Source organism: Falco punctatus, assembly GCF_963210335.1.
Source record: "Falco punctatus genome assembly, chromosome: 3".
NCBI classification, from domain to species: Eukaryota; Metazoa; Chordata; class Aves; order Falconiformes; family Falconidae; genus Falco; species Falco punctatus.
This window is the reverse complement of record NC_137582.1, coordinates 18,527,301-18,552,935: the sequence shown is the minus strand read 5'-3', so window position 1 is coordinate 18,552,935 and position 25,635 is coordinate 18,527,301. Positions and strand designations below refer to the sequence as shown.

The window sequence follows — 25,635 nt, the reverse complement described above, 5'->3', positions numbered from 1 at the left end:
CCAGCTTGGAAGCAATGAGACAACCAACTCTGTGGTTCACATTGTTTGAACATTTATTGCAATTCAGTGTCAAAAATGTTTACAAAAATACATTACTGTTTGCACAGAACAGCTGTAAAAATCAGTTGAACATGCAAGGGAAGAAAAATTGTGCAAATTTATAATGGAAGGATTTTAACCACACAATAATATTAAACAGAAGTCTTATTATATAAGGGATGCCTTTCACTTCATATCACCTCTAGTTACAACTTTAAGGAAAAGCAAAACAGAACACACGCTCTCTTTCATATGTAAGTAGGTATTTATAATTACTGTAGATTATTTCCTAAAGATGAGCGTATTTGCTGTTTCAAATTAAAATGTTTTCTTGGTGGCAGGCCTGCTAGCATTCTGTGCAGCACATGATGGCTAAAGAAATAGGAGTTCCACCCTCAGTTGTCCTCCAGGAACAGAAGCCGCAATGCTTGGTCAAAGGAGGGGGAATATCCCTGGTGTTAAAGGTATTAATATACTGGAGACTGCATGTGTCAAGGACAAGATGGATTTGTTCTCCCTAGGGCCAGATCCTGCAAACATTTTTGCTACTAACAAAATCACTGAAGACATGGGGTAGAAATCAGGTACTGGTAAAGGCACTGACACAGCCTGGGCGCCACACAAAGACATCTGTGTGGATGGCTGGCCACATCTTCAGAGCCTTTAACAAGCACCATTTTAAGCAATGAGCTGAGAAAAGCAGCACAAGCAGAACACCAGAGTCCCAAACTTTTTAACAGGGAGTCTTTATCAACCTAATCAGCCACCAGCTGCACAGGGTCTATGTTTCTGAAAACAGGCCAGCTAGGAAGAGTGGCATTTTAATTTAAAGCTATGTCTTTTTGGCAAGGTGCGGATCTATGGGGAAGCTGTGCAACAGGTTTGTAAGAACAACCACAGCAGACAATGCTGATTTGCTGTACCGAGCAGGAAATAAGCTGAAACAGCACATCTGATTTATTTAGATACATAATAGAATTTGAAATGTTCCTGCTGTAAATCACATTTTAGCTAATGGACAAGGAATTTTCTGGGCCAGAAAAGCTGGTTCAGTACCTGCCTATGTTCTAGAACGTGACAGCTTCACAAGAGTAACTGAATTCAAACAGAAATGGGAACACAAACAATTCAAAACTCGTGGGCAAAGAAAAATAATAAAAAAGATATTCCCATATACAGAAAGTGGCAGGGTGCAATTAAATGTTTACATACAAAGCAATGTCTTCAGAGCAATACAAGTTTTCCTAATCACTTTACAAAATAAAAGGACCTAGAAACTCCCACAATTAAAAAAGGAAACCCAAACAATGTAAGAGGAGGTACACATTTTATGATCAAACTTTACCATACCATAGTTAGTATAAATGGTTTAAGGTATGTACAGCTGAAATTGTGCCTCTTGAAGTGGCTACCACATTAGAACAAACTCCAAATACCTGCCTCTTCTAGAAACCTGAAATGGAGATCTCTGGGATCGCTCCCTTCCTAAGCCTCCTCCCCTGCATGGATCTGTTTTTCCTCTTCACAGTACCATGTTCTACACTGTTACACTGGATAACACATCATCTGAAGATAATGAGATTTCTCTGCATATGCTGGCAGGAGAAAGCCCAGAAGAGAGAAAAAAAACCCTCCCCTTCCTAGTACAAGAACTCATGCATGTCTGATGGAAATGCACCAACTAACTGGAAGGTGAAATATCATTTGAAAAGAACATTCTACTTCCAAAATACAAGTAAAAGCCTGTTTTCCCTTCACAACAGCTTTGCCACAATTCTTAAAATACAGAGGTCCTTTTTGCATGAGAGCAGCCTTAAACCATCCTGCCCAGAAGCCCCTGTTATCACTATCAGTTTTGTTACTCTGCCATCCTCAGCCAAGCAAATGCCTTTGCACTGCTACAGTACTGATCACTTTATTTACAAGTGGCTAGTCTAAGGTATTTGGATGCAACAGCATTTCATTTTAAATACAAGGGTACTGAATTCACCACAATATCTCCCTGTACCAACCACTTGAGAAACAATGAGTCTCCCAAAGAGATCAAGGTCTTACTTGACAGCTGCTGTAGCAGGAGGCAGTAACTGAATGAGGCTTATTTTGTTTCTTTCTCTGTAGTCTGTTTTGTTCTCCAGCACAGTAGTTGCTTAGTTTTCTGCTGCTTTGGACACTGAAAGCAATATCCCAGGATTTCACATGAGCAACATGCAAGTGTGTGTATGTATTAAATCATCTTCAGCACTGTGACCCTTTAAGATTACACAGTGCTAAGAAATTTAAAAAAAACACTAATTGAAATAGGTTTCATAAATAGGAGCCTCAGTCGCACATTAAGTATGTTGTCAGCATGACCCATGCTCTCTGGGCAAAGGACACAGAATAAACTCTTTGCTCATGACCAGTGAAGGGCTGATTGAGGCCAGAGCTAGAGCTAAGACATTCCCAAATCACAGCTAAATGCTGAGATTTTTCTGTCTTGCTGTGCAGGGAATGCACTAGGCTGGATTCAAACCTGAGCTTAAAATTCACCCAGTGTCACAATCTCACAGTGGATAAGTGTCATCTGCTAAACACTGACTCAGACTAGGCAGAACCCCCCCAGCATTTCATACCAAAATACTGTTGCGTCCTCATCACAGCACGTTGGCTTTCTACAGGTGTCAGAGGCAAGACTATGAAACAAACCAACCCCAAGTCAGAGCTGGAAACAGAAGATACCAAGGGGCACAGGTCCTCTTCACTGCTAGAAAAAGGAGCTACAAGAATCTTTAAATACAGTGACAATGCTTTACTCACTTCACTTGCAGGTTTCTGTCCTTAAGCCCTCATTCACCAAGCCAGATTTCTGCATCATCTACCCACTGCCATCAGTGAGGGAATGAAAACAGAAAGTGGCCTCCCCCACTTGCAGACATCCCCCCCAAACAAGCACAAGTTCATTGTTCCAAGGTAATAAGCTTTTAAGTCACTTTCAGTTGACGTGAATACAGGCTTATGCTTTCCACCAGCAAACTGATGCATGGGGCACCAACACCAAGATAAAGCCCCCTATCCTGCATGTGCTTTCTCCTCTGGAGAGTGCCAAGCTCTGGGCCACGGCTAAGGGTGGCACAGGCTCAGAGAGCCCTCTGGAAGAGCAAAAGCTTGGGTTTGCAGTTGGAAGGCAGGAGAAGGGCATTTGTCAGCATTTTCCTGGTTTTACTCCCCCCTTCCCCACTGCTACATCTAGAGGCAGCTTTTTTTCCCTTTTTGTATCTCTTCCAAGAGTATGCAAAGTGATTTAGTTTGCAAAAATGCAAATAGTCTTTTTTTTTAAATATAAACAGCTGCAGAAAAGTGTTGAAAGTCAAAGTCAGTTATAAAAATGTAAAAAAAGGAACAGAATATTTAACAATAATTAACTCAAGTAGTTCTTCCTGAATTGTCCTGAGTACTCCTCTTCCTCACAATTCTTTGTACATAGTCACAAACAACCCAGTAAATATTTACCCTTCCGAGGTATCCTGCTTACAACATGAACAGAGAAAGTGCTATACAGGAAATCTACCGGCAAACGGCAAAAAACTTTCCACTGCAGGCTTTCAAATTGTTATATACAAGCTGGATTCTTCTAGCTCCACTGTAGGGAAAAGTGAAGCATTGTATGCAACCGAGGAGACAGTGAGCCAGATCATGGCCACAGTGAAGTTAGTCTGGCTACTTACTCCATAGTACTGAAAATTTAGCTCTGTGCCAGTATTAGAAGATCCCATAAAGCAGCTCAGCACGGGAAGCAGAAGGGACTAGGCTGGGTCTTTGCCACAGGCACAGAGAAATAACCAAAGATATCAAGTGCCATGCTGGAAATCCCTTGCTTACCCCAGTCCTGCCTCCTGTTCTTAGGAAAATGCTGACCGATTTCTTCACGCTTTCTTGCTCAACACCCTAATCTCCAGTTGTCTGAAATTAAACATGACGCTGCCAGCGTTCCAGTGACTAAAAACCGCATCATTTCACTGCATTTAACAGCCCAGTTCTCCCTATATTTTACCAGCTCCGAGATGACCAAATTCACTTGACAGCAGTGGGAATACAGAGCAGTGTATATGTTGGAAAACATGGGCTTGAAGAACCGGATTCTAACCTCACTTGGGATTTCAACCAGTGCAATTAACCTTGTGGAGCTGATGTGAATTTACATTGAGATTAAATCCAGTCCTTTGTTTCTCTATAATAGAACTTCCTCCCTTTTAGATATCTTCAACCTTGTGGCTTCTCTCTTCCCTTCTGCTTAGTCTTTCATAAAACCAACAAATTAAAAGAGGATGGAGTAAAGTCTTAGGTATTTATATGGTGCCTATCATCTAGGCATTCAAGCACTGAGAAGAGCAAGAAAACTAACATAAAGAGGTAAGCATTAATACAAGAAAAGATGCTTACTATCACAAACATTTCCCTTTAAATCATTGTACAAAATACAAAAGTTCACATTGTACACTGGATTTATGTTTGAAAGGTACTCAATCTATCAGAGGTAGAAAGTGGTATGTTGCGATTCTCTCTCGCAAGCAGGCTAGAGTTCTATACTAAGTATTTCAGAATGTGTCCTTTTTAAAAACATAAAAGTATTATTCAACTTGTCACAGGGATATTTTTCATAAATATTTTTAAAACCTCATATTTATAAATATGTATGCTAAATAAAACCAGATGGAGGAACAGTTCAACAGTCCTAGCCTCATATTGCTTTCTCTCTATTGGAAACAAACCAAAAGAGTTCTCAAATGGTTGTGGGGCAAATTCATTTTTAACTTATAAAAAACAAAAAATGAAGTTTTTTGCCCTGTATCTTGTACTCTGATCATAAAAAAGGGAGTCTGTACAACATGCTGCATTTGTACACCAGTCCTATGGAAGTCTGTATTCCTTAAGTGCTGTGTGTCAGTGAGCAATTTCACCTTTCATCTCTGAGATCCTCTTGTTTCTTGACTCAGGAGCTTTGAACAAGCATGAATATTTACAATATTTACAAATGGAGGGTCCAAGCTCAGTGGCATAAAGTGTCCTGTAAGAATCACGTAAGCTGCGGTGGTGACCCAAGTTCAGAACCTGAACAAGTTGATAAAGTCTTGTGGTGAAAGAGAGGTGGAGCAAGTCTCCGGGTTGTTGGCTGTGCAAGGGTGATCAGTACCCTGGGAAAGGAGAAAACAAGTCCATTTAGAGAGACTGCAGAAAGGGTGCCAGAGCATCAGCCAACTTAGTACTCCCCCTCTGCCAGACGTCCTGCTTGCAAACAGATAGAGCAGAGCCCAGAATATTTCTGCCCTTGCCAGAGCAGACAGCTCAGAACTGGGCTTCATATTTCAGGGACTACTGGCAAGTCATGGGAAATAAAACCAGCAAAGATCCAGTTCCGTCATTTCACCTCTTCTGAGGAAAGAGAGGCTGGAGCCTACGATCAGCTACAGGAGTTTAACTCCAGAGACATGCCTTGGATACCACCACAGCGGCCAGCAGTTTGTCCCGGGCTGTCCTGCTGCCATCAGCTCTCATTCCAGCTAATCCTGTTGCCAAGACCTCTGCCTCCATGTAATGGCTAGAAGGAGCTGCTGGCAGTGCTAAGATGACACACTGCAGGCAGCCCTACAGTATGGCCATCTCCCCCTCCCCTCTGGCCTTTGGCCACTACTCTTGTTCAACATAAAGGTGAAACTTCTGAAGCACAGGGGAGAAAGGGTCTTAATAGTCGAGGGAGGATCAAGAGGTAGGAAAACACTATGTTACGGAAGCAAAGGAACCACAGCACCCTAAACTAGCTGCAATCAGAGGAAGCACTGGGTGCCCCGTGGCTCCTGCCCCAATCAAGTTTGTCCCACCAGCACCTCATACCTTCCAGGAGAGGATGTGGCAGTGCCTGCACAGCTGCAGCGTGTCACCATACTGCTCCTTCCGTGGGTAACACCTTATGAGCTTGAAGTACATCTTTTTCCAATCCAGCTGTCCCTTGTCAGATAAGATTAGCCGCTTGCGAATCTTAAAAAATAATTGTAATTGTAGGTCAAAAAGAAATAATGATTTGCTTTTTCCAGCTCACGTACTCCTCTCCCTCACGTGTCATCCTTGCCAGTCCCATAACAGTTCCCTTTAACACCAAGAAAGCTTCTGCTCTGAATATCCAGCTATAACCTGCTTTCTGATGGCAACAGCCTCGCTCAGTACCATTATCAGGGTCCCTCCCCATTTCACAAGCATTCCCCTATGAAGCCTACAACATTGGGAGCTTATACTACTTTAGCTGCTGTTTCCAGCTGGCAGGACAGAGTATAGTTGCATCTAACAGCTTCAGAAGTTAAAGTATTTTGTTTCTTCATTGACTCTAAGCATCAGTGATTTGTCACCATTGCTTGGGAGACACCCATCTTTCTGTTAGGGTTTCATTAGTTGCAGAGACTGGATTTGAATTTACTTGTTAATAAAAACAGCTTCCCCAGAGTCACTTCCAAAGGCAGATTCAGAGGGAGCAAATAAAGCCAAGTCAGCAGGGAAATCTGGCACACGGTCCCTGAAGTGCGGCGAGCTGGTATAAACACCCCAGACATTCAACCATAAACAGAGGGATTTTTGCTTGTTTGTTTTTAAGTTTAGAAGACCCCAGATGATTATCAGCCTGCAAATGGCCAAAGATGTTTACACAGGTACAATATGGGTAGCAGCGGGGTTGTTTGCCACATACTGTCCCGTCACTCACAAAACAGCTCAGAGGGGATTTCTTGCTCTAAAGGGCAAGACAGTACAAGTCACCGCTCATGGACCACATCCACAGAGATTCTCTGAGAGGGTGTCTGTCCCTGGGACATCAGGGTGATTGCTGGAGCTTGCCCACACGTTTTCTCCACACACGTGGGGTGAGGAGCAACTGCATGACTTGCAGTTGTTACCACCTGGATTAGGGCTGAAGTTTACCGCATGACTAATTCCTCAGGCTCCATTTCAGGAATCATTGCTGTGGCACGCAAAACCCTCTACATAAATAATCTTCACAGCCATTCTCATGCCAGCCTGTATTATCAGCTTGCGGCACAGCCCTTAGATCCAAAGGATAGTCAAGTAAGGGCGTCCTACCCATGTGTGTTCACTTGCTAGTGAAGTACAACAAGCAGTTTGCATCCTTGCTTGTACCTGTCTGTCCGTGAAGTGGTACTGGCAGAGTTTCTTCCACAGCAGCCGGTCTTCACTGAGCACTTGCAGGTCGGGAGCCACCTGACCGAGGCTAACCAGGTCTCTCCCATCACTCAGTCGCTGCATGATGTTCAATTGTAAACACAACGGCAGGTCTGTGAAAGTGGTTCCTTTAAAGGCAGGCTAGAAGAGACAGACAAAATTGAGCTCACAAGAAGCTGAACACCCAAGCAAACCTAGCTGCAGTACAGTTACTGCTTTTTAAGCATTGCTCTTCACATAGAAAATAAGCAGCAGTTCCCTCTTCTGAATAAGGAGACGTTTTACATAGACATTTGACCTTCTGCCCCAGAACAGTTCAAGATACCCTCCAGGAAGCAGACATATTTGTGTTACAGTAGTTAGAAGCGGAGCAGCAGTCCAAGCTGCCCCCTCCTCCCCCCTTTTTTGGCCATCCCTCATCCGTACTCAAAAGACTTTGCTCCCAGGAACCATCAGCAGCTTTCACTACATCAGGACAATGGCTACACCACGGTATCAGCTGTTAACCATCTAGGTCTCTCTACCACAAGGGAAACCGGCATTACTTCTCAAGTTCAGCCTTCTGTTACACACATTGCTGGGAATCTCATACTCTCCTGACATGTGTTTTAGCTTATGCCGTCACAGGGTCCTGCTGTAACCACAGCAGTGGCTGATGAGTACCCACAGCAGGATTTTTCCCTGCATGGCTTCCCAGGTCACTGCTGGCAAGGCTAACTTCTTTTCTATGAGCACTTGAAGGACCTGCCCCTTTCCCATCAGCTGCAGCCATGGGTTTTTTTTTCCAGGCTGTTCAGCCACAGCAAAGCACATCCTAGCCTGAAGAGCCAAAAGCCGTCCTCACCCCCAACCCATCTGTGCCCTGCTCTACACAGGGTCCAGGACTGTTTTGCAAGTCCACATGGCGGCACAGCTAGAGGACAAGTTGACTACAATAGATCTGCGGGTCCTGCACTGAGTAGAAGGTACACATGGGAGCAAGGCATCAGCAAGGACCACAACCCAGGCTCCAGTTGCTCCAAAACCAGCCCCAGCCTTATTAAGGCAAACAGCAGCTTTTAGGCTTAGGCTCCAATGAAGAAACAATGTTAGACAGATGTGCCAAGTTTATCATCTACCCTACACAGAGATGCTGCTATTTTAAGTTGCAGAGTCACAACACCCATCTTGCAATTGGCAGAGCTATTAACCATTTCAAACAAGAAGCATGTGGACTGCCATCAGCAGGGGAACGCTGCACGAGGCTGCTTTTAGTCATATGGTCCCATCCTCCAGCCATCTCCTTGCATGTGAAACCCCACAGGCACAAGTATGTTTGTACACAAACAGCTCCCATCTTCCCTTCAGTGCCCAGCTACCCAAACTACATAGCACTGCCCAGTACCTACAAGGACCACAGCGTTTCAACCAAGACATCATTTTTGGCAATCTCTACCAGTGAGACAGGCCTGAAATAACCCCTCCAGGAGTGAACTGCCTCTGTCATCTGCAGAGGACATTTCTTCCCATGACAGCCCAAGTTGTATTTTGGGGTAGGAAGAATGCACTGGAGCCTTGGATCACCTCCCATTGATCTCCCTTGCCAGCCAGTCTTTTGCATTCTCCTGCACTCCCTCTACATATAAGCTTTGCTAGGGCACAACAGAAAAGACTAAGCTCAGAGACTCTAAGCTTAAGCATGAGCTTTGGGGGCTTTTTTTATATCTTATTTCTGAAGAAACCAGTGTGACTCAAGCAAATCCTTACAGGTTTTCTGAATCTGGGCCAAAGACTTATCAGCTACTTTTCCCTCAGTAGTCCTTTCCAGGACTTTTAAAACATTACTTTTTTTGGAGAAAGCACACAGATTAGATCAGAGCAGATCAGTATGCTGTCATTGTCTGGACACAGGTTCTGGTTTATTTTTTAAGCAGCTCTAGCACATACAATATTTTGCAAGTTTTTTTTTTTTTTTTTAAAGAAAGGTTTAGGTCTTGGCTGTTGCAAGACATCCCTCCCCTCCAGAAACAGCAGAAGCACTCTGTGCACTGTAAGCAACTGGTAATACACAACTGAGCTTGTTCTTCCTTCCTCTAAACTCAGCTGGTTTTGCTCTAGCTTGAGCTGAAGTAATCTTCAGTGATGTGAATTTTTTGTTTGCAAGTTCACATTATTTTGTTTTAGAAAAAGTGTCTGTAAAACCTACATGTAAGTATGCATAGAAGGCAGTTCCATTCACAAGAAGTATTTCAATGCACTTTTGCCTGGATAGGCGGAGTTCTTTGAAGTGCTTGTCTGTGTTTTATGAGCCCCTGAAGCAGAGGTGAAAAACCACCGTACTACCGAGTTGAGTAGCAGATAGGCCCTGACCTGTGGTGCACTCAGGACAGCAGGTGCCCAGGTAGAGCTGATCCTGGCAGCCCAGGCACAGGGCAGCTCCCAGACCTGCTGTGTCCCAAGAGCCACCCCACAGTTGGGCCAGTGTTTGCCCTGCAAGGCAAAGAGAGCTGCAGCCCATCTCAGGAGCTGGATGGATACCAGGAAGGACAGCAGAAGGAGGGCAGAGACCACCATCAGATAAGGCACTTATGCTTTTGCAGCTCTTCAAAATCCCTGGGACCTCCCAGAGTTGATCTCCTATGTTCTGTTGCCTGCATTACTCCAACTGAAGGGCTGGAAATTTTTTCCTGGTGTTCCTAGAGAACACAACCATGTAATATGATGAAAGCAGGCCCTTTGAAAATGTCTCTGGTTGACCCACCAGGGAAAAAGGTGCTTTTTATATTCCCTTGGGCCATGCCTTGGTCTGCCCAAGTGGGAATTTCAGAGTCCTGTTCACTACAGAAGTCCTATAAGGGGCACACCAACAGAGATGAGTAGCAGATAAAAGCTATTTCTGTGGAGTATCCGTTTGAGGTGGGAAAAAAAAAGTCTAGACACTCCTGGGCAACTGGTCGTGGATGTCCCTGCTTGAGCAGGAGGGTTGTTCCAGATGACCTCCAGGGGCCCCTTCCAACCTCAACCCTTCTGTGATTTTGTGAAGCGGAGCAAGTTCACACTTGATTCTCATGCAAAGCCAGCTTCGGAATTTATCAACTAATACATCTCTTTCTCATCCTCACAGATGCTGTTGAAGAAACAGATGTTGTGAAAGTGGGACTCATCTGGCTGGAACGGGCATGAAGTTATGCAGCTATTTGGAAATTTGCATTTAATTTACAGATTAAACAAATCTAAAAACCTCAACTATCTGATAAACAAGTTTTGAAGGCAATTTCTCAGTTTGGAAAGACTGAGTTGACTTTTCATACTGAAGCCTAGTCTCTGAAGACTTTCAGGAGCGGAAGATTGTTCCCTGCCCAGCTCTGTCTGCACAGCACTTCATGGCTGTTAAGCAGTCAAACTACAGCCTGTGACCAGTAACAGCGAGCATGATCCTTGGTTGTGTACACTGAGTTTGTATTAAGGAGCAGAAGTCATGCTAGTAATGCATCCAGTTATTTTGGCAGCTCCAGGTTCTCCCCCAACGCTGTGTGCTTGCACCGAGTACAGTGGGATGCTGTCACCCATTTGAGAGCTGCTACATGAGAAGGTTTCATGAAGGAGCCATGTTATTTTTAGCTTTCAGGATTTGTGCTTACCCTGGTGATCTGAATGTTGTTCAGTTGCTGTTGCCAGTGGAGAATACTCTCCATCCTGTGCACCCACATGTTGATGTTTCCAACCAGAACAGATTTGCCGACCCGTTGAACTAATGTGCAGAGGGATGTGTAGAGGGTCTGCAGCAATTCCCGTATTAGCCTGATGTTCTGCTGATCTTCAAGGACTTTGGAAGAACAGGAAAGATTAAAAATGGGAACTACACAAATCCTTTTCAGAATCTACATATTTCTCAGGCAAGTTATAAGCTATAACCCCACAGGCCAAGAGAGCCAGCCTGCACTTTTCAGAGGAAAGCACTTAAACATTAGCCAGGCACAGCAGGTTAGTCAGCAGATGGAAAGAGATCCTCCCAGGATAAGCAGATGAGATATCTGCCCTTTCCGCAGCACTTCCCATTTCCAGTCACTGGCAACCAGCCAGCTCTCCCCTCCAGTATGTGCAACAGGTTATCTATGTGCAACTCTTCCCCATCCACCCCAGATGACATGCAGGGAAGACAGCTCAGGATCTCCTTTCTCATTATGTATACACACACTAACAAGGTGCTCTCAATTCCCAGGCTTCAGCCAGAGCTAAAGCATCAGAGGGAAGTGCCACATCTCAACCACAATTCAGCACCCTCAGCAGGAAAAGGCAGCCCTGGAGCTTTCCTTCCCTCTGGAGCAGTGGGAACACTTGATACAGCAAACTGACAACAAGGCAGCAGCAGAGACTACAGATGGGCCAGGCTGGGGGCAGGAGCAGCCATCTCTCCTGCAGTCAGAAATAGGACTCAGTAGGATGCTGAAGGAGTGGTAGTGAGGAAAGCTGGGGAAGGAGGAATCGCCTCTCAGATACTTATCAGAATACAGAAGTTTCTTCCCACCCATTCACCCTCCACCCACCCCTAGTCCTTCACCGAGGGAAAGGAAAGTGGGACTGCACTACAGAAATAAGCAGTGCTGCCCCTTTTCACCCATCTTGCATTGCCTGACTGTTCTCAAGGATGTGGTTCACACAGTACACCAGATTAAATCAGACTAATCCTCCTCCCACTCACTGTTTTTATTTCTTACCTTTCTGCACCACTTTTTCCAAAATGTTCATGTAGTTTTTCTGGGCAATGCCACTCAGTGACGTCAGCTGAGACTTTGCTATCAGCTCCAACAGCTGTAGATAAAAATAGAAGTTGCAAGCCTTAGAGCACAGAGATACCTTTCTAATCTTGACTCCTGGTCACATGACACAGCAAAACAGTCCAGAGACTTGTTTGCTGCCTTAAAATAAAAGGGAGACAGAACAAACTAACAGGGGGCTGGGGAGCAGAGGCCAAATAATTAAACCCACATCTAAAGGGGTGGGGGAAAAAGGCACTCTAATAATCTTCATGGGGGAAAAAACAAATTGATTCCATGGTTCAGGGATGCAAAGAAACCCAAGGAGTGCTCAGACTGACAGCCTTTATTCACACCAAGGGAACAATGAACAGCCAGTGTCACCATCCTTCATCAGGGCATAAACAAGCAGTGTCATAAGGGAACACGAGCAAATGCCTGTTTGGATGGGGATATTATTGATGGAGCATTAATGAGAATCAGACTCCACAATTTACGTCAAACTCCTGGGTTGCATGGGTTTTGTCAGAGTGCTGTCGCCGCAACAGAAAGGTTAAACACTATATTAAAAACAAATCCTCTCCACCAACAAACCCCTATTCCCCCAAGGTTTCCTCCCCTGTTCAGCTCTTACAGCTGCAACACCAAACCACCCTTCCCTGTTTGTCCTGTTTACTTGTTACCCCCTCAATGGAAATTTCACTTTTACTTTCAGTTAGGATTTGCCTCCCATCACTGATCTCCTGACTCCTGTGCAAGCTGAACACTGCATTTAGGCTGCAGTTGCTAAAGGAAGCATTTCCCACCGGGAAGATGCCCTCTCCTCCCCATCTCTCTACCACGAGAACAGCTGTGGAAGTTTCCTATAGATCATGCTCTGCAGAACATGTGGCCCATGATCTTCCAAGCCTTCCTCCCTTCCCCCAGCATTACATAAATGCACAGACTGTCCACGTGTCAGTCCATTTGTTTTGGATGTACATAGCCTTCTGTTTTAATTTAGAAAGGGAAGGAAAAACCTTTTATGCTACAAATCAATCAACACATTACCGCATGACTATTAATCCTTTATCATCTGCAGCTACAGTATCCCATTGCTGGCACTGCAGAGAGTCCAGAGAAGGTGCAACTACTTGTGTCAAGTAACTAAGATGGCTTTTGACAAGACGTGATAAGTTATGAGCTGAACTGTTTGCCCCGCTACAAGAATGACAGGAATGTATCCAAAAAGTCACCGGCAGCTTGCCACGAAGCAGGGAGTGCATGGAGAAGTATTACTGCAGTCATTCTCCTGCTCTGCTTCTCTGAGGCACTGGCATGTGACCGCCAGTTAGGAGCAGTGAGGTTGCCTAGAGTGACCGACCTCTTCAGTTTAATTTCCAGGCCAACACCACCATCAGATGGCTTTGAGTTTACATTCTATTAATATCCTGTACCTCGCATGACTGAAAGAAAACAAGATGAAAAAAGACCTGCACTAACTCCTGTGAAGGGCAGGATGCTTGTTTTCTTTGCTCGTTCAGGGGAAACGAGAGATGCAGGGACACTCGGGTAATATTTGGTGCACAGGCATCAGTGGATCTTCTTCCTAGATCAGCTAAACTGAGATCACAATAACCAGACACTCTTAAAAACAAGACAGTTTGCAAGGTGTTTGAGAAGTTTTATAAAATGTCTTTTATTTTTTGAAATACTGGAGAAGAAAAAAAATGGTGTCCCAAAGTAGTCTGTAATACTCTGCTTACACTAAACTGTTTAGCCTTCAGACCTTTGATTATAGTGATCAATTTGCCAGACTCCATCTGTACATTAGCCACACATGCACCCAGATCAGCTCTTCTGTGCATAAACAACTGCTGTCTCCAGACTGCACCATTGTGGAACTGGCACAGATACAGTTTACTCCAGGCTGGGTGTTAGCAATGTTATGCCCATTACTTAAAATGCCAAAATGCACCCAGAGATAACCATCATGTAATGCAATACTGTAAGAGCTAAATGCCAGGGTCATTCTTTAGGAGGAACAAGGATAAAAATCTCAGTTCCTTGAGGAATGCTAAATTGGTACAAAATTTAGCCACAGGAACAGATTCAAATTTGCCTTGTCTGTGTTTATCAAGGTTCAATTTATGTTCAGTGAACCAGCTCAGATATCATGTGTCACCTCCCTTACCCTGCAGCAATAAACACAGGATGAAATTCCATATGAAAACTATGTTGTGAATACTTCTAGGACTACCCTGCTCCCCAGGGACCACCGACTGAAGCAACTGGCTGGCCCTCCAAATCAAAAGACATTTTTTGTTCTTCTGTGCTCATGTAACACACAAACCCCAAGTAAACAATACAGTTCATCTGTCCCCCCCACATGCTCCAGTGCTCTGAGGGTCTCAGTGTTGGCACAGACCCAGCAGAGGACGGCCTCAGTTAATGGACTGCCAAACGGGGGTCTACAGCATTATAAAAAAAATAAATCAATCTTGCCACTTGCATAATACAGACTAAAAGCAGACTGATGAATTCAGATTAATGCTGAGTAGGGTAAAAAGGCTGGAGAGCTGTAAGCGTGTGCTATGATGTGGTTGCATTAAGTCCAGCCCACGCTCAACTGAGAGGGACAGATGGTAGGAGAGAGTGCAGAGGGAAAGGTTAAGAGCAATTTTAAAAGGCCTGCTTTTCAAAAACACTAAGTGATTGCATTCCAGCTGATTTTAACTGGAGCTGGGAAGACTGTAACACCTCTGGAAAACAAGGCATTAGATCCCAATTTGCTCTTTCAGCTCCTCAGAAGCTGAAAAGAGTGATCTTGCAGCTTCTCCAGAAAATCCTTCCTACCACCTCACCCCTATTTCGCTTGCTCTGAGATCTGCTAGAGCCACAAAGACAAGACAGGAGATGCAGTGGCTATTCCAGAGCCTCTACAAAGCTGCAGGCGGCAGCATCTTCCATAGCAGGGCAATAACCAGCTCACTTCCCCGCGAGTGTGGCTGAGCTCCTTCTCAAACCCCACCAGGAGTTGGTGCAACAAGCCACTTCGCTCTGGGGCCAGGGCAGATCCTCCTCCCATAAGCACAAGGGAAAAACAGCAAACAAAACAGTGCCATGTGGCAGGGGGAAGAGCCCCTGTTTCAGGGCCATAAAAACACACTGCTCTGCACCCATGACTGTGCTACAGCCAGATGGCACTTCTGCCACTGACTTGGTTCAACACCAGGGTGTGCAGGCAATCCATACCCCAAATAACCCACAGCGAGGAGCTCACAGCACAGCACCAAAAAAATCCTCAGCAGGCCTGCTGCACTGAGCAGGAGGGTGTAACCTCACCTCAAAAAGGGAAATTCTTTGTAATGGTTACAAACACAAGTCTCAAACTACTCAAGTTTAAATCCCCATTTTAAAAAACCCAAACCAGCTATAGGGAAGCTGGACTGCACCCTGTGGGGATCCATAAGTTCCTTCGCCTGGTTGGGGATGTGGAGCCTCACATCTGGACTGCCTGGAGAAACAAATCGCAATGAAAAATTCCTCCTCCAGCCCCACCTTGCTCTCACAGCCCTTTACTTTCTGTGGCTGAACATCACATTGGCTTTCAGCTGGGAGGCAGAGCAAGAGGCAAGGCAAGTTGCAATGATTTACAGCCCAGGTGCTGACAGATCTCCGGGAGACAGCATCAAGCTGGTATCTTCAGCACAGCATAAATCCACTACTCCTGGAGCTAAGTGCTATATAAGATACAAATTTAAACAATTGCTTTAGCAGGCTACACACTGCCTAGATTACATTATTCCAGAAGAGCTGTGCCCATGCAGCTTAACCTGACCTAAGCTTTTATGATCAGAAACGGCACCTTCCCTTGAGACATTACTACACAACCATCATATGACAAATCTTTCTGAAGGAAGCATCCTGCAAAACCTCACTGTCATCTGAACAGAGTGTTCCCAGAGGATAACCAACAGCTTCTGGGCTGCAGGCACATTTCTCTCTGGTCATAGTACTTATGCTTGCAGAACACTTCCAGTCTTTTCATTAGATCTGTAAGACCAGAAAAACCACAGCTGCTTCAAGACCAAAAACAGTTTGGGTGCTCTGGGTCAATCCCACACCTCCTTACTAGCTCTAGAAAGGGAACAATTGTAACATCCAGGCAGAGGCTATAGTTTAAAAGATCAGCAAGGACCAAGTCACAGCACCGATACATACACTCAGCACTTCCAGTGCTGTATCAGCAGACTGTCAAGACAAAGATTGATGTTGAAGGAAAATTTCTTCCACTTCAGTTACAGGAACTCACTGGCTACCGCTGATGGTATTTGTCCATGAAAAACACCTGGCAAGCTTCTTGCAGCTCACACCTCCACCTCACTTGAGGGTACCTGTTTTATCAGTGCACCATTAGAAACTCCAAGAACTTCAGTTGGGTCATATCTTAAGCAGCAGATGCTACTGTACAACAAAAAAATGAGCACTTAAAATACCATAGCACTTGAGTTCAGAAAGGAGCACTCCGAGAAAGGCAAGTTGATGTTCAGCCTGAGAGCCCATTTTGCTATCAGCAGTGATGCAGCTTACTTCTCCATAGGGCAGATCTGGGTGTAGCCAGCAGAATCCCAAGCCTACGGGTGTTTTTCTTCCCCTACAGACATCCTCATTCTCCCCCAGCCTTCAACTCTAAATTTCCCTCCCTTGGAAAGCATTTGCTTGATGAACCAAGTAGCATGACATTAATCAGATACCCCAAACAATGGGTAGAACTAGAGAGAACAAGGAGAGGGAGGGAAGGGAAAAATCTTTTGCCTGCCAATATTCAAGGCATCTTCCATGTGACAGATTGCTCATCTGTGTGCTCTAGGAGGCCTGCAATTTGCAAAGGACCATAAACAAGGTCCACATCTAGCCAGAGCTTTTCACAAGTAAGTCTGGCACATAAGGCATTTTTATGAGCTACTACCCACTGGAGACTTGGCCAATTCAAGCCTTTCATTTCAAGTAGTAAGTTTTTTATTTGATCCATGGTACCAGGTTTAATATCTTCTTTGATCTGCCAAACCACAAGTCAGCCTCAATTAGAAAGCTTCATACTTCTCAGTATGCTGTATCCCTAAAGCTACTGGGGGGAAAACTACCTCTTATCTCAGCTTTTGAGTAATTTGTAAAATAAGGGCACATGCAGACACACAGAACACTGCTATTTTGGATACACAGCAGATTTGGGATGCTTTCATGAAGTCCTCATGGGGAAAAAAGGGTGAAGAAGGTCAGCCTGAGCCTTCCTACCAGACCACACTGACTTAACTGAAATTTCAGTTTGCTCTAAAAATTTAATGGGACTTCTGCTCAATCATTGCAGGCCCATGCAAGACACCCATCACACCGGGCTGAGCAGCAGACGCCCATCACGTGGCACAGCATGACCTGTGATGCTTAGCAGAGGTCTTAGAGTTCTTTATTTTTTATGTTACAAGACAGAAAGTCAAAGGGATCTCTGCAGCTCCAAACACAAGTTTTATTTTGCTCCTTTATACTGGACTAAAGGGTTATAGCCTTGGCTTGAACTGCTCCTTTCACAAGCATCCCTCTGAAGTTGATGGGGCTATGTGTGTATCCAATATCAGAAAACACAGAGTACCTCAGCACTGGTGATCACCTTCTCTGCACAAGCAGGAGAACAAGTCGTCCCAGGACCAGCAGAGCTAGGACAACCTGAGTCTTCATGGACTTGCATCCTGCTCTGCCTCCCCCAGCATCCCCACTCCCTGCCACCACCCCTGCAGCAGAACACCCATGTGATTGCCAGCACCCTTCCTGCAGAGAACATCGGTAGCCACCCCCAGAGCCTGTACCCCTCCCAGGGTGACAGAGGTTTTCACAGGCTCCTTGTCACCTAGACAACAGGTGAAAAAACCAAGGTGAACCCGCTCAGATAACGTCTTCCTTAGACACTTTTCATGACATTTGGCTTGGCAAAAGGAAAGCAATACCAATGCTGCTTGCTCCAGAACCTAAAACCTGAACAGCTGGTGTCTCACCAGTGATCAGCTGCTGATGAGATGGGAAAAGGAGCTGTTTATAAACAGCCTCAAGTTAAGACTTTTTTTTAAGCTTATTGAATTCCAAACCTTGATGAACATTCTGAAATTCAAGATGAATTTGCAGATCACATGTACATAAACATACAAGCATGCACAGTCCTCAGGACAGCAACTCCCCCAACCACTACCACCCTGACCACCCAGAGCCAAAAAAGCCACCCTGATCCATTTATGCAAAGCCAGAGCATGAGGAACCTCAGGCCAATTACTCCTTCCTACCAACTAATGGTGTCAGGACTAACCAAATGCTTCACTCACTGAAACTGCTGCCAGTCGCACAGAATTAAGAGCAACCATGATCCTTAGCAAAGAAATTAAGATCAGTGTCTCCAAGAGGCTCAGCCCATCCTCTCACTCCCAGAACACTAAGGTTCCTAGAGTTTCTCCTGTAATCACTTCAGGGGAGACAAAGCTCCACAGCCCTCGTGGAGCTGGAGCCGCCTGTCCAAAGAGATCCCCGCTGCTCTATGGCTTCCACAGAGAGCCCATGCTCCTTTGGGGGCTACAGGAATCACATTTAGGAACTAAACTGAGAACCTGGGAAACGGAAGCTAAGTTTTCAATTGTGCAATTCACTTCCGAAACCCAGAAAAGCAGTAGGAATGCTAAGCTAAGGACAGCCCATCTTTTACATTACTACCACCTCCCTCCCTCTATTTTAACAGATTGAAGAGGAGGTTTTGGGCATCTGTCCACTCAACTTCCATCACTTGCTTAATGCAGCAAAGCCCAACACTCCCACTTGCACACTTAGAGCTCTTTTTGCCAGTGCCACCCATCACCCAACCGGTGCTCAGTTCACAGCCTCCCCCACCATTACAGCAAAATAAACCCTGGCCTTTCACTCACCCTCACGACATAATTGAATCGCCTGGAGTCCAGGATAGCACTGGAGAAGTCAAGTCTGTTGAAGGCTTCTCCTAACGTGCAGTAGCCATGGCGCTGAGAAGAAAAAACAGTATGGGTCACATTTTAGCAGACATGAGTCCAGACAGCACTGGTAGACATGACCCAGGGCAACTCAATTTAGCAAGCTAATGGGTACAAACCACGGGACCAGCTCATAACCAGAGGAGGCAGGCCCGTCTCACACAGAGCCACACTTAACTGATGTCAAGAGTGGGCATGGCCCACTGTGGATTATGGTAATTTCTCAAAAGTGACCCAAGCTCTGCTCATGACCCTTGAGTTTATGGGTGAGAACAAGCCATGCTTTCCGGGGTTCAATATATAGTACAAGTTCAGAGCAGTTTTGTACAGCCGCTTCTCTCCATGAGCTCAAGTGAGCTGTTGTGATGAATTCCAATGATTTCCCATGTTAGGGCTGTACTGGGTGAAAGCCAAGAACAGTATTATGGCTTGGTCTGCAAATGGCTTTTTTTTTTTTAACAGAGGGAAGCAAACAAGTCATATTTTAAACACATGTACAGAGTTTTGTACAGCAAGCCCTGGCTCCCTGATTGGGGTTTAAAATCATTACTGAAATTCCAATCGCAAGCCAGATCTTCCACTTATCTCTTAAGAGCTTCTGCTGATTTATATCAGCACAAGATCTTCCACCGCTTGGAAAAAAACCAGTAGAAAAGGGAACAAAGAACCTATGGAGGCACTTACCTCTTTTGTGCTTCCTTTGTGAACATAGATCCACTTCTCCTGGTGGAAATCTGTTTGGACAAAGACATTTTGCTCAGTTAATCTTCTACCTCAGAGGGCTGGATCTCTGTTCTGCTCATAAACACTCTGTGCCCTTTTAGTGCACATGAAGATATTTTGTGTTTACACCACCACACTCGAAACCAAAACTAGCAACTTGCTGAGCTGCTTTGTTTCCATACTGCTTCATTTGAGACTGCAGCCCTGAGCCTTAGAAAGAGCTTCTGTTTCAATGACACAGCTCAAGACTGTAAATGTTTAATCTGCCAGCCACAGATATACCATAGCACCTCCTCGTCTTTGATCCCAGACGGTAAGTGTGGCTGACAGCCAGGTTTTGTTGTTATTGATTTTATTAACTATTCATTACCTTGGTTACAGGCTTGGGATTGAATGTCAAATTCGAAGTTGAGCAAAAATGTCATGAGACACCAGGCATGTGGGAGAGAGCTTTTAGCAGTGAGGTCAGGCTCGGAGGAGCATGCTTGTGCTTGCAGCTAACTTGCTAAAAAAGAAAAACCTATTTGGGACCAAAATTTTCCTATTTCTAATTGCCCCTCCCTTCTGTCAGAAGTGGGAGTTGTCTCATCCACTCCCCAAAATAGCAGCATGTGGTGGGTACAGGGGAGCTAACTGGGTTTGCAGAAGAGCCCTTACTGTAAGCAGTTATGCTGCTCCATCCTTCTCCCACTCTGTTCTCACATGGGCTTTTGACTACTTCCACCACACGCTGGTAATTCAACAGCTAGTGTAAGAAAAACTCTCCCCATCCTGCTAGACTCCTTTCCTTAAGGAAATACTGTGCTCTTGGAATCTTTTTCCACCTAAGGATGCAGTGATGTACTCCTGCCTGGTACTGTGAGCCCAAGGACAAACCCAGCCTCAGTTACAGGCATGCAGACCCTGCATCAGGCCCTTTTAAGTAGTAGGTCACAACAGAATCTAGCCAAAAACTGTCATGGTAACATTTGTTTGTTCAGAGAACCGAATGCACCGAGGGGCCAACTTTTGGCATCAGTTTCTGAAATCCTGGGGGATGCACAATGAGCTAATAGTAGTGTGGGAATTATAACTCGTTTCCTCTGTGTATGTTTACATTTGTAGCCTTCACATTTAACTCCAGTACCTATCTTGCAATCAGACCAACACAGACCTTGCTGTCCCTGCAGGCTCCCCCGAGTCTTCCCACAGCGCACCATCCAAGACCCCAGCTGCTCACTGTGTGTACAGAAAGATTTTAAACCTTCCATTGTTTTGAGCAAGCTGAAATCTTACTTCATTTTTCATGTACTCTGCACACAGAGATAGGATCAAAGCTCACATTCAGGCTTGTAGCCTCCAGTAATGTAGATTAGTGCTCAACATGCATATGGAAGGAAGAATAAATTTAGCCTGTTGTGCACAAGGAAGTCTACAGGGGGAAAAAAAACCCTGGAACTGGTTCATTTGAATGTACCATAGGAAAAAATTACCCTCCTCTTGACAAACACAAATGACAAATTTGAACACAACAAGCACAACTCCTCAGAACAGGGATTACTAACAGGGGCATAAATCTTCATGTTAAGCTGTATCCAAGTTCTCTACTTAGGTCAAACACGGGCGCAAAGCCCTTCAAGACACTCTGGAAGACTCCTTATGCACTGCACAAAAACTATGGATATGAAGCATTTTCCATTCTCCTGCAACAACTTATATTTAAGAAAGCCCAAATGGACATCTTACATTGAATCTTGGCTTTGTTATTCAGCAGGTCTTTTTTTCTCTTCTTGGCAGCAACATCGTAGTTCAGGCTGTTGAAGAGATTCTCTTTGTTGTGATCATCTTTTTTACAAAAGCTGTGAATGACACAAAGCAAGGATTCTGTTTATTTCTACAGTCTGCTGAACACCATGTTTCCTGCAAGGAGAGAAAATACACAGGTTTTCATTGTGAGCTCCAAAGCTGCCTCCTTGCCGGCTGCTCTCGAGATGTCTACATGTAGTTTTTGTATCCAGTAATGGTATTTTTAAATGTGCCTCCAGTGCCTCATTTATGTGCCAGCTAGAATACTCATAACAGAGGGAAGCAGGTAATACAGACTGCACGGTTAGCACCGGGACACTGCCGGGCAGTTTTCTCTTCCTACCTTTAACCTGTTTCTATCTTTAAGTAACACCATATCCTCCTGCTGTAGGTGGTAGATGCCTCTGAGTCAGACTTCTATGGAAGGACATATTTAGACATCTCTGAGGACATATATATATATACACGCACACTCAAAGTATTTATTAACAAAAGAGTCCCTACAAAACATTCTTTGAAGCTTACAGGAAAAGCTCAGCTGAAGTTCAGACTTGGTTGGTGGTTTTCCAAACCCCACATAGTAGTGACTCTACAAATTAGCAGCTAGGATGTCTTGTCCAAGATTGCCCATCTGCTTTTGCCGGGGCTCTGCTGTAACTATATCATTAGTGAAGGGAGCCACAACCCCTTATTTCCTTCAAGGGCAATGAAAGACTATCTATAAAGAGCTATACATCAACATCTCCACATCCTACAGACTGCATGCAGATCATGAGATCCATGCAGCAATGTGAAACTGAGAAGCCCATGGGGCAGCCACAGTGCTGCAGCAGATTCCAGAGAATGGCAGGGGAAGGCAACACCCACCAGCAGCTCTCAGCAGAGGACCCCTGCACACAGCACGGTGCCCAGACCTGCAGGAATGCCTTGCAGATGCTGGGGAGAAGGCAGGCACTGCATCCCAGATAATGAAACAGCCTCCCCTACTGCTCCAGCAGCTTGCAAGGGATGGGAGATGGCTGTCTGCAGGTCTGAACTGAAAGGTCTAAGGCACCTTGCTGCACCTGGCCCAGCCCTGGAGCTCTGGCAGGTGCCAAAACATGCTGCTGCTCACAGCACTGGGCAAGCTTCCTCTGCAAAAAGCCACAGTGACCCTTACACAGCCAGGCTGCATCCTCAACAGGCCTTGTGTTCACACTGTTCAGCCTCAAAAAACCCCCATGACAGCACCACACCAACTCACATCTGACAGCTATTCAGCACAGGCTCCTGCAAAGGAATGAAACCTGCAGGACAAGGCTCCTTGCTTCTCATTTGTCAGCATGGCCACACCACCAGCTATGCATAAGTCAAGTGACAAAGTCACAGTTTCAGCCCCTGAGGGACCCAGACTTCCTCCAGCTGGGTCCAGATGGGTGCTTTGGTTTGTCACTTGCACATGGCCCCAAAGGTGGGGGAAACCTCCCCCAGCCTCAGAACACCAAAGGCCCCCCCTTTTTTGCTCCACATCCCCTCTTGCTGGGTATCACAGCTGTCTGGAAGGTACCACTGCAGAAGGGGAACAGCTGCAGCAATGCAGGTGGACAATATTCACCGCAACAATTCAGAGAACCAGACGCTTCTACCAGCTGGAGATAGCTCAGAAGAACTTGAAACTGAGAGCAGAACGTCTTAGCTGCACATTTCGCATGCCGCTTTCTGCAGGGGGACCCAAACCCAAGAACAGGGTATGGCAGTAAGGAAGAAGGGGTTTAGGAGATGTTCAGGCTCGTGTTTTATCAGGGTTGCACAAAATCAACAGTTGGCCAGGTTAACATGGCCCAAGCCCAAGACCACAAGATGGATCTGCTTCAAATCTTAGGTGTCAACAGCACACCCTTGACTGTTGACTTCCTATTGAATGACTCTGTAATCTGAAGCCTCCGTAACAACAGGAGTGGACAAATTCCAGCGATGGGAGGCAGATTATTTCCCTGTTCATGTACTGCCAGGTTTCCACACACTGCTCCAAGGCATCTTGACAAGCTGAACAGTTGGGACACCAGGACCTGGCACCGCCAGGACCTCTGCCCAGGGCCAGCACGTCACCTCCTCACTTAGTGGAAAGGGATGCATAAACCTGTGCCAAACTCAGTATTCCCAACACAATCACACTACTGCCAGCCAGTTATTTTTCTACCCATTTACAAGTCAGATGCTTTGGATTCTAAACTTGATTTTTATTTACAGCTTGCACACGAGAGGGAAAGAGACCTGCCACATAATCCGCCTTGCACGGGAACATCTCAGCAGCGGTCCCACAGCGCTTCCCCCTTTGCCAGATATTCCCGACCCACCTCTCAGTCCGGGTGCAGCAAACCTAAACCCGGCTGTGCCCAGGTGACAACGAGAGGCAGCTCTGCGAGAGAAGTTGGGTTTTGGCCGGAGCCAGGCGCCCGCGCCCAGCACCGCCCTGCCCGCACTGCTCACACGGCGCCGCACCAGCCCGGGGGGTTGCTTGATGTTTTGCAGCCAGATTAGTCAAGCGGCACGTAAGGGGCATTACTCATGGTCTGGGGAAGGTTTGTGGCTTCAGACGCATCACTCTCCTCCAGCCCGAGAGCCGGGAAGGCCCAGGATAGGATTTTTTTTTGGGGGGGCACCCCCAGGGTGCGCGGGAAGCGCTCAGCGCCGCTCCCCGAGGGCGCAGCGCCCAGCCCCCCTGGGGCAGCGACCGCTCTGATGTTTTCCTGCGGCTTTACCACCCCATCCCACGGCCGCGGGGCCGGCCCGGCCGTCTCCAGGACCCCGACGAGGCTGACGGACCCCCTCGGGGCTACCGCAAGCCCGGGGGAAAGCCGCCGCCGCTACGGGCCCGCGGAGCCCCTCCGCCTGCAGCCAGGGCCCGGGCCGAGGCGCCGCCGTCCACCTTACCGAGCGCACCCCCCCGGCCGCACCGCGACGCCCCCTAGCGGCGGCACCGGGGCAGAGGGACGGGAGCGCGGAGGGGACCGAGCCGCCACCGCCGCCCGGTACCTGCTGATGTCGCCGACATAGCCGCCGCTCTTCTCGTCGAGAAAACGCGTCCAGCCGTCGGCCGTCTTCACCCAGCTCTGCCCAGGGGAGCGCCAGTCCTGCCCCAGGAACGGCATGGCGGCGGGACGGAGCGGGAGCTGACCCAGGAGAGGCGGCAGCGGAGCAGAGCGGCACGGCGGGTGCCGGGGCAGCGGAGCTGCAGGCGCCGCGCCGCTCCACGCTATTTATGCGGCGGCGGGGCGGTGTGTTGCCGGAAGCGCGGGGCTGGCCCCGCCCCCGCCCCGCCGCACGTGGCGGTGTTTATCGGCACCGCCCCCGCCCTCCGCGAGCGGCCCGGGGCGGGGCGAGCGTGGGGGGAGCCGCGGCGGCGGGAGCCGTGCCCGGAGCCGTGCCCGGTTAGCGGGGCGGGGGGGCCTTGGCGGGGGGGAGGTGTTGGAGCTCGTCCCGCCCAGCCGCAGTTAACGCGGCCCGTTACCCGCTCCGCTCGGCACGGCGGAGGGAACGTACGCACCGGGCGTGAGGGCACTGGTGCGTGCGTCGGTTCGCAAACCGCCACATACAGCACAAATAAATCCGCCAGGGCAGCGCTCCGTGCGCATTGCAATCCTCTGCATCGCCCCTAATATCAGTATTTACACTGTGTTTGTGGGCAAGTTTTTTTATGCTTATAAATGTGTTTTAGAGATATATTTGTCACAAACTTATTTATAGAAACGTAGAGAACCTAAACATACAAATCTAGAACCTTGGGAAAACATAAGAGTATATATAGAATGTTATATGTTATATGGGAGTATATATGGCAAACACTTTGTATAGAAAATATTATACAGAGATTGTTTTCTAAATGTGTGCTCCATATATGTGTATTTTATACCTGTTTTAGGTATGTATAACATGTTTAAAAATTTTTATAGATCTAATATATATTTTTAATATATATATATGAAACGTGGTTTTATATGCATTATGTTTATATAGATAATGCTGTTTTTCTCTGTTGTAGATAAATACGTAAGACTGAAAGATATAATATATATATATACCCCCCAGTATTCTATATGAAAGCACGTATGATCTATACAGGTGGGTTTTTGAGTGCACGCACTGGCAGT

The 25,635-nt window shown here is 46.3% G+C and overlaps 2 protein-coding genes across 2 annotated transcripts in view; one reads left to right on the top strand and one right to left on the bottom strand.

Moving 5' to 3' along the window:
• Window positions 1-10,852, top strand: part of NTAQ1 (N-terminal glutamine amidase 1) — a 37,925-nt gene extending 27,073 nt beyond the window's left edge. The window contains exon 6 of the mRNA XM_080378231.1: window positions 10,343-10,852. Coding sequence (XP_080234357.1) covers window positions 10,343-10,401 — 59 coding nt within the window. The 3' untranslated portion in view covers window positions 10,402-10,852. The remainder of the gene's footprint in view (window positions 1-10,342) is intronic.
• FBXO32 (F-box protein 32) lies at window positions 31-24,803 on the bottom strand. The gene is made up of 9 exons (XM_080378220.1): window positions 24,521-24,803; window positions 21,446-21,558; window positions 19,682-19,731; window positions 18,917-19,009; window positions 11,937-12,030; window positions 10,860-11,044; window positions 7,198-7,380; window positions 5,908-6,051; window positions 31-5,210 (listed from the first exon to the last, which is right to left on the bottom strand). Exons 1-9 carry the CDS (start codon window positions 24,634-24,636, stop codon window positions 5,121-5,123), a joined length of 1,068 nt encoding a protein of 355 aa, XP_080234346.1. The 5' UTR covers window positions 24,637-24,803; the 3' UTR covers window positions 31-5,120.
• Between the last annotated feature and the right edge of the window lie 832 nt (window positions 24,804-25,635).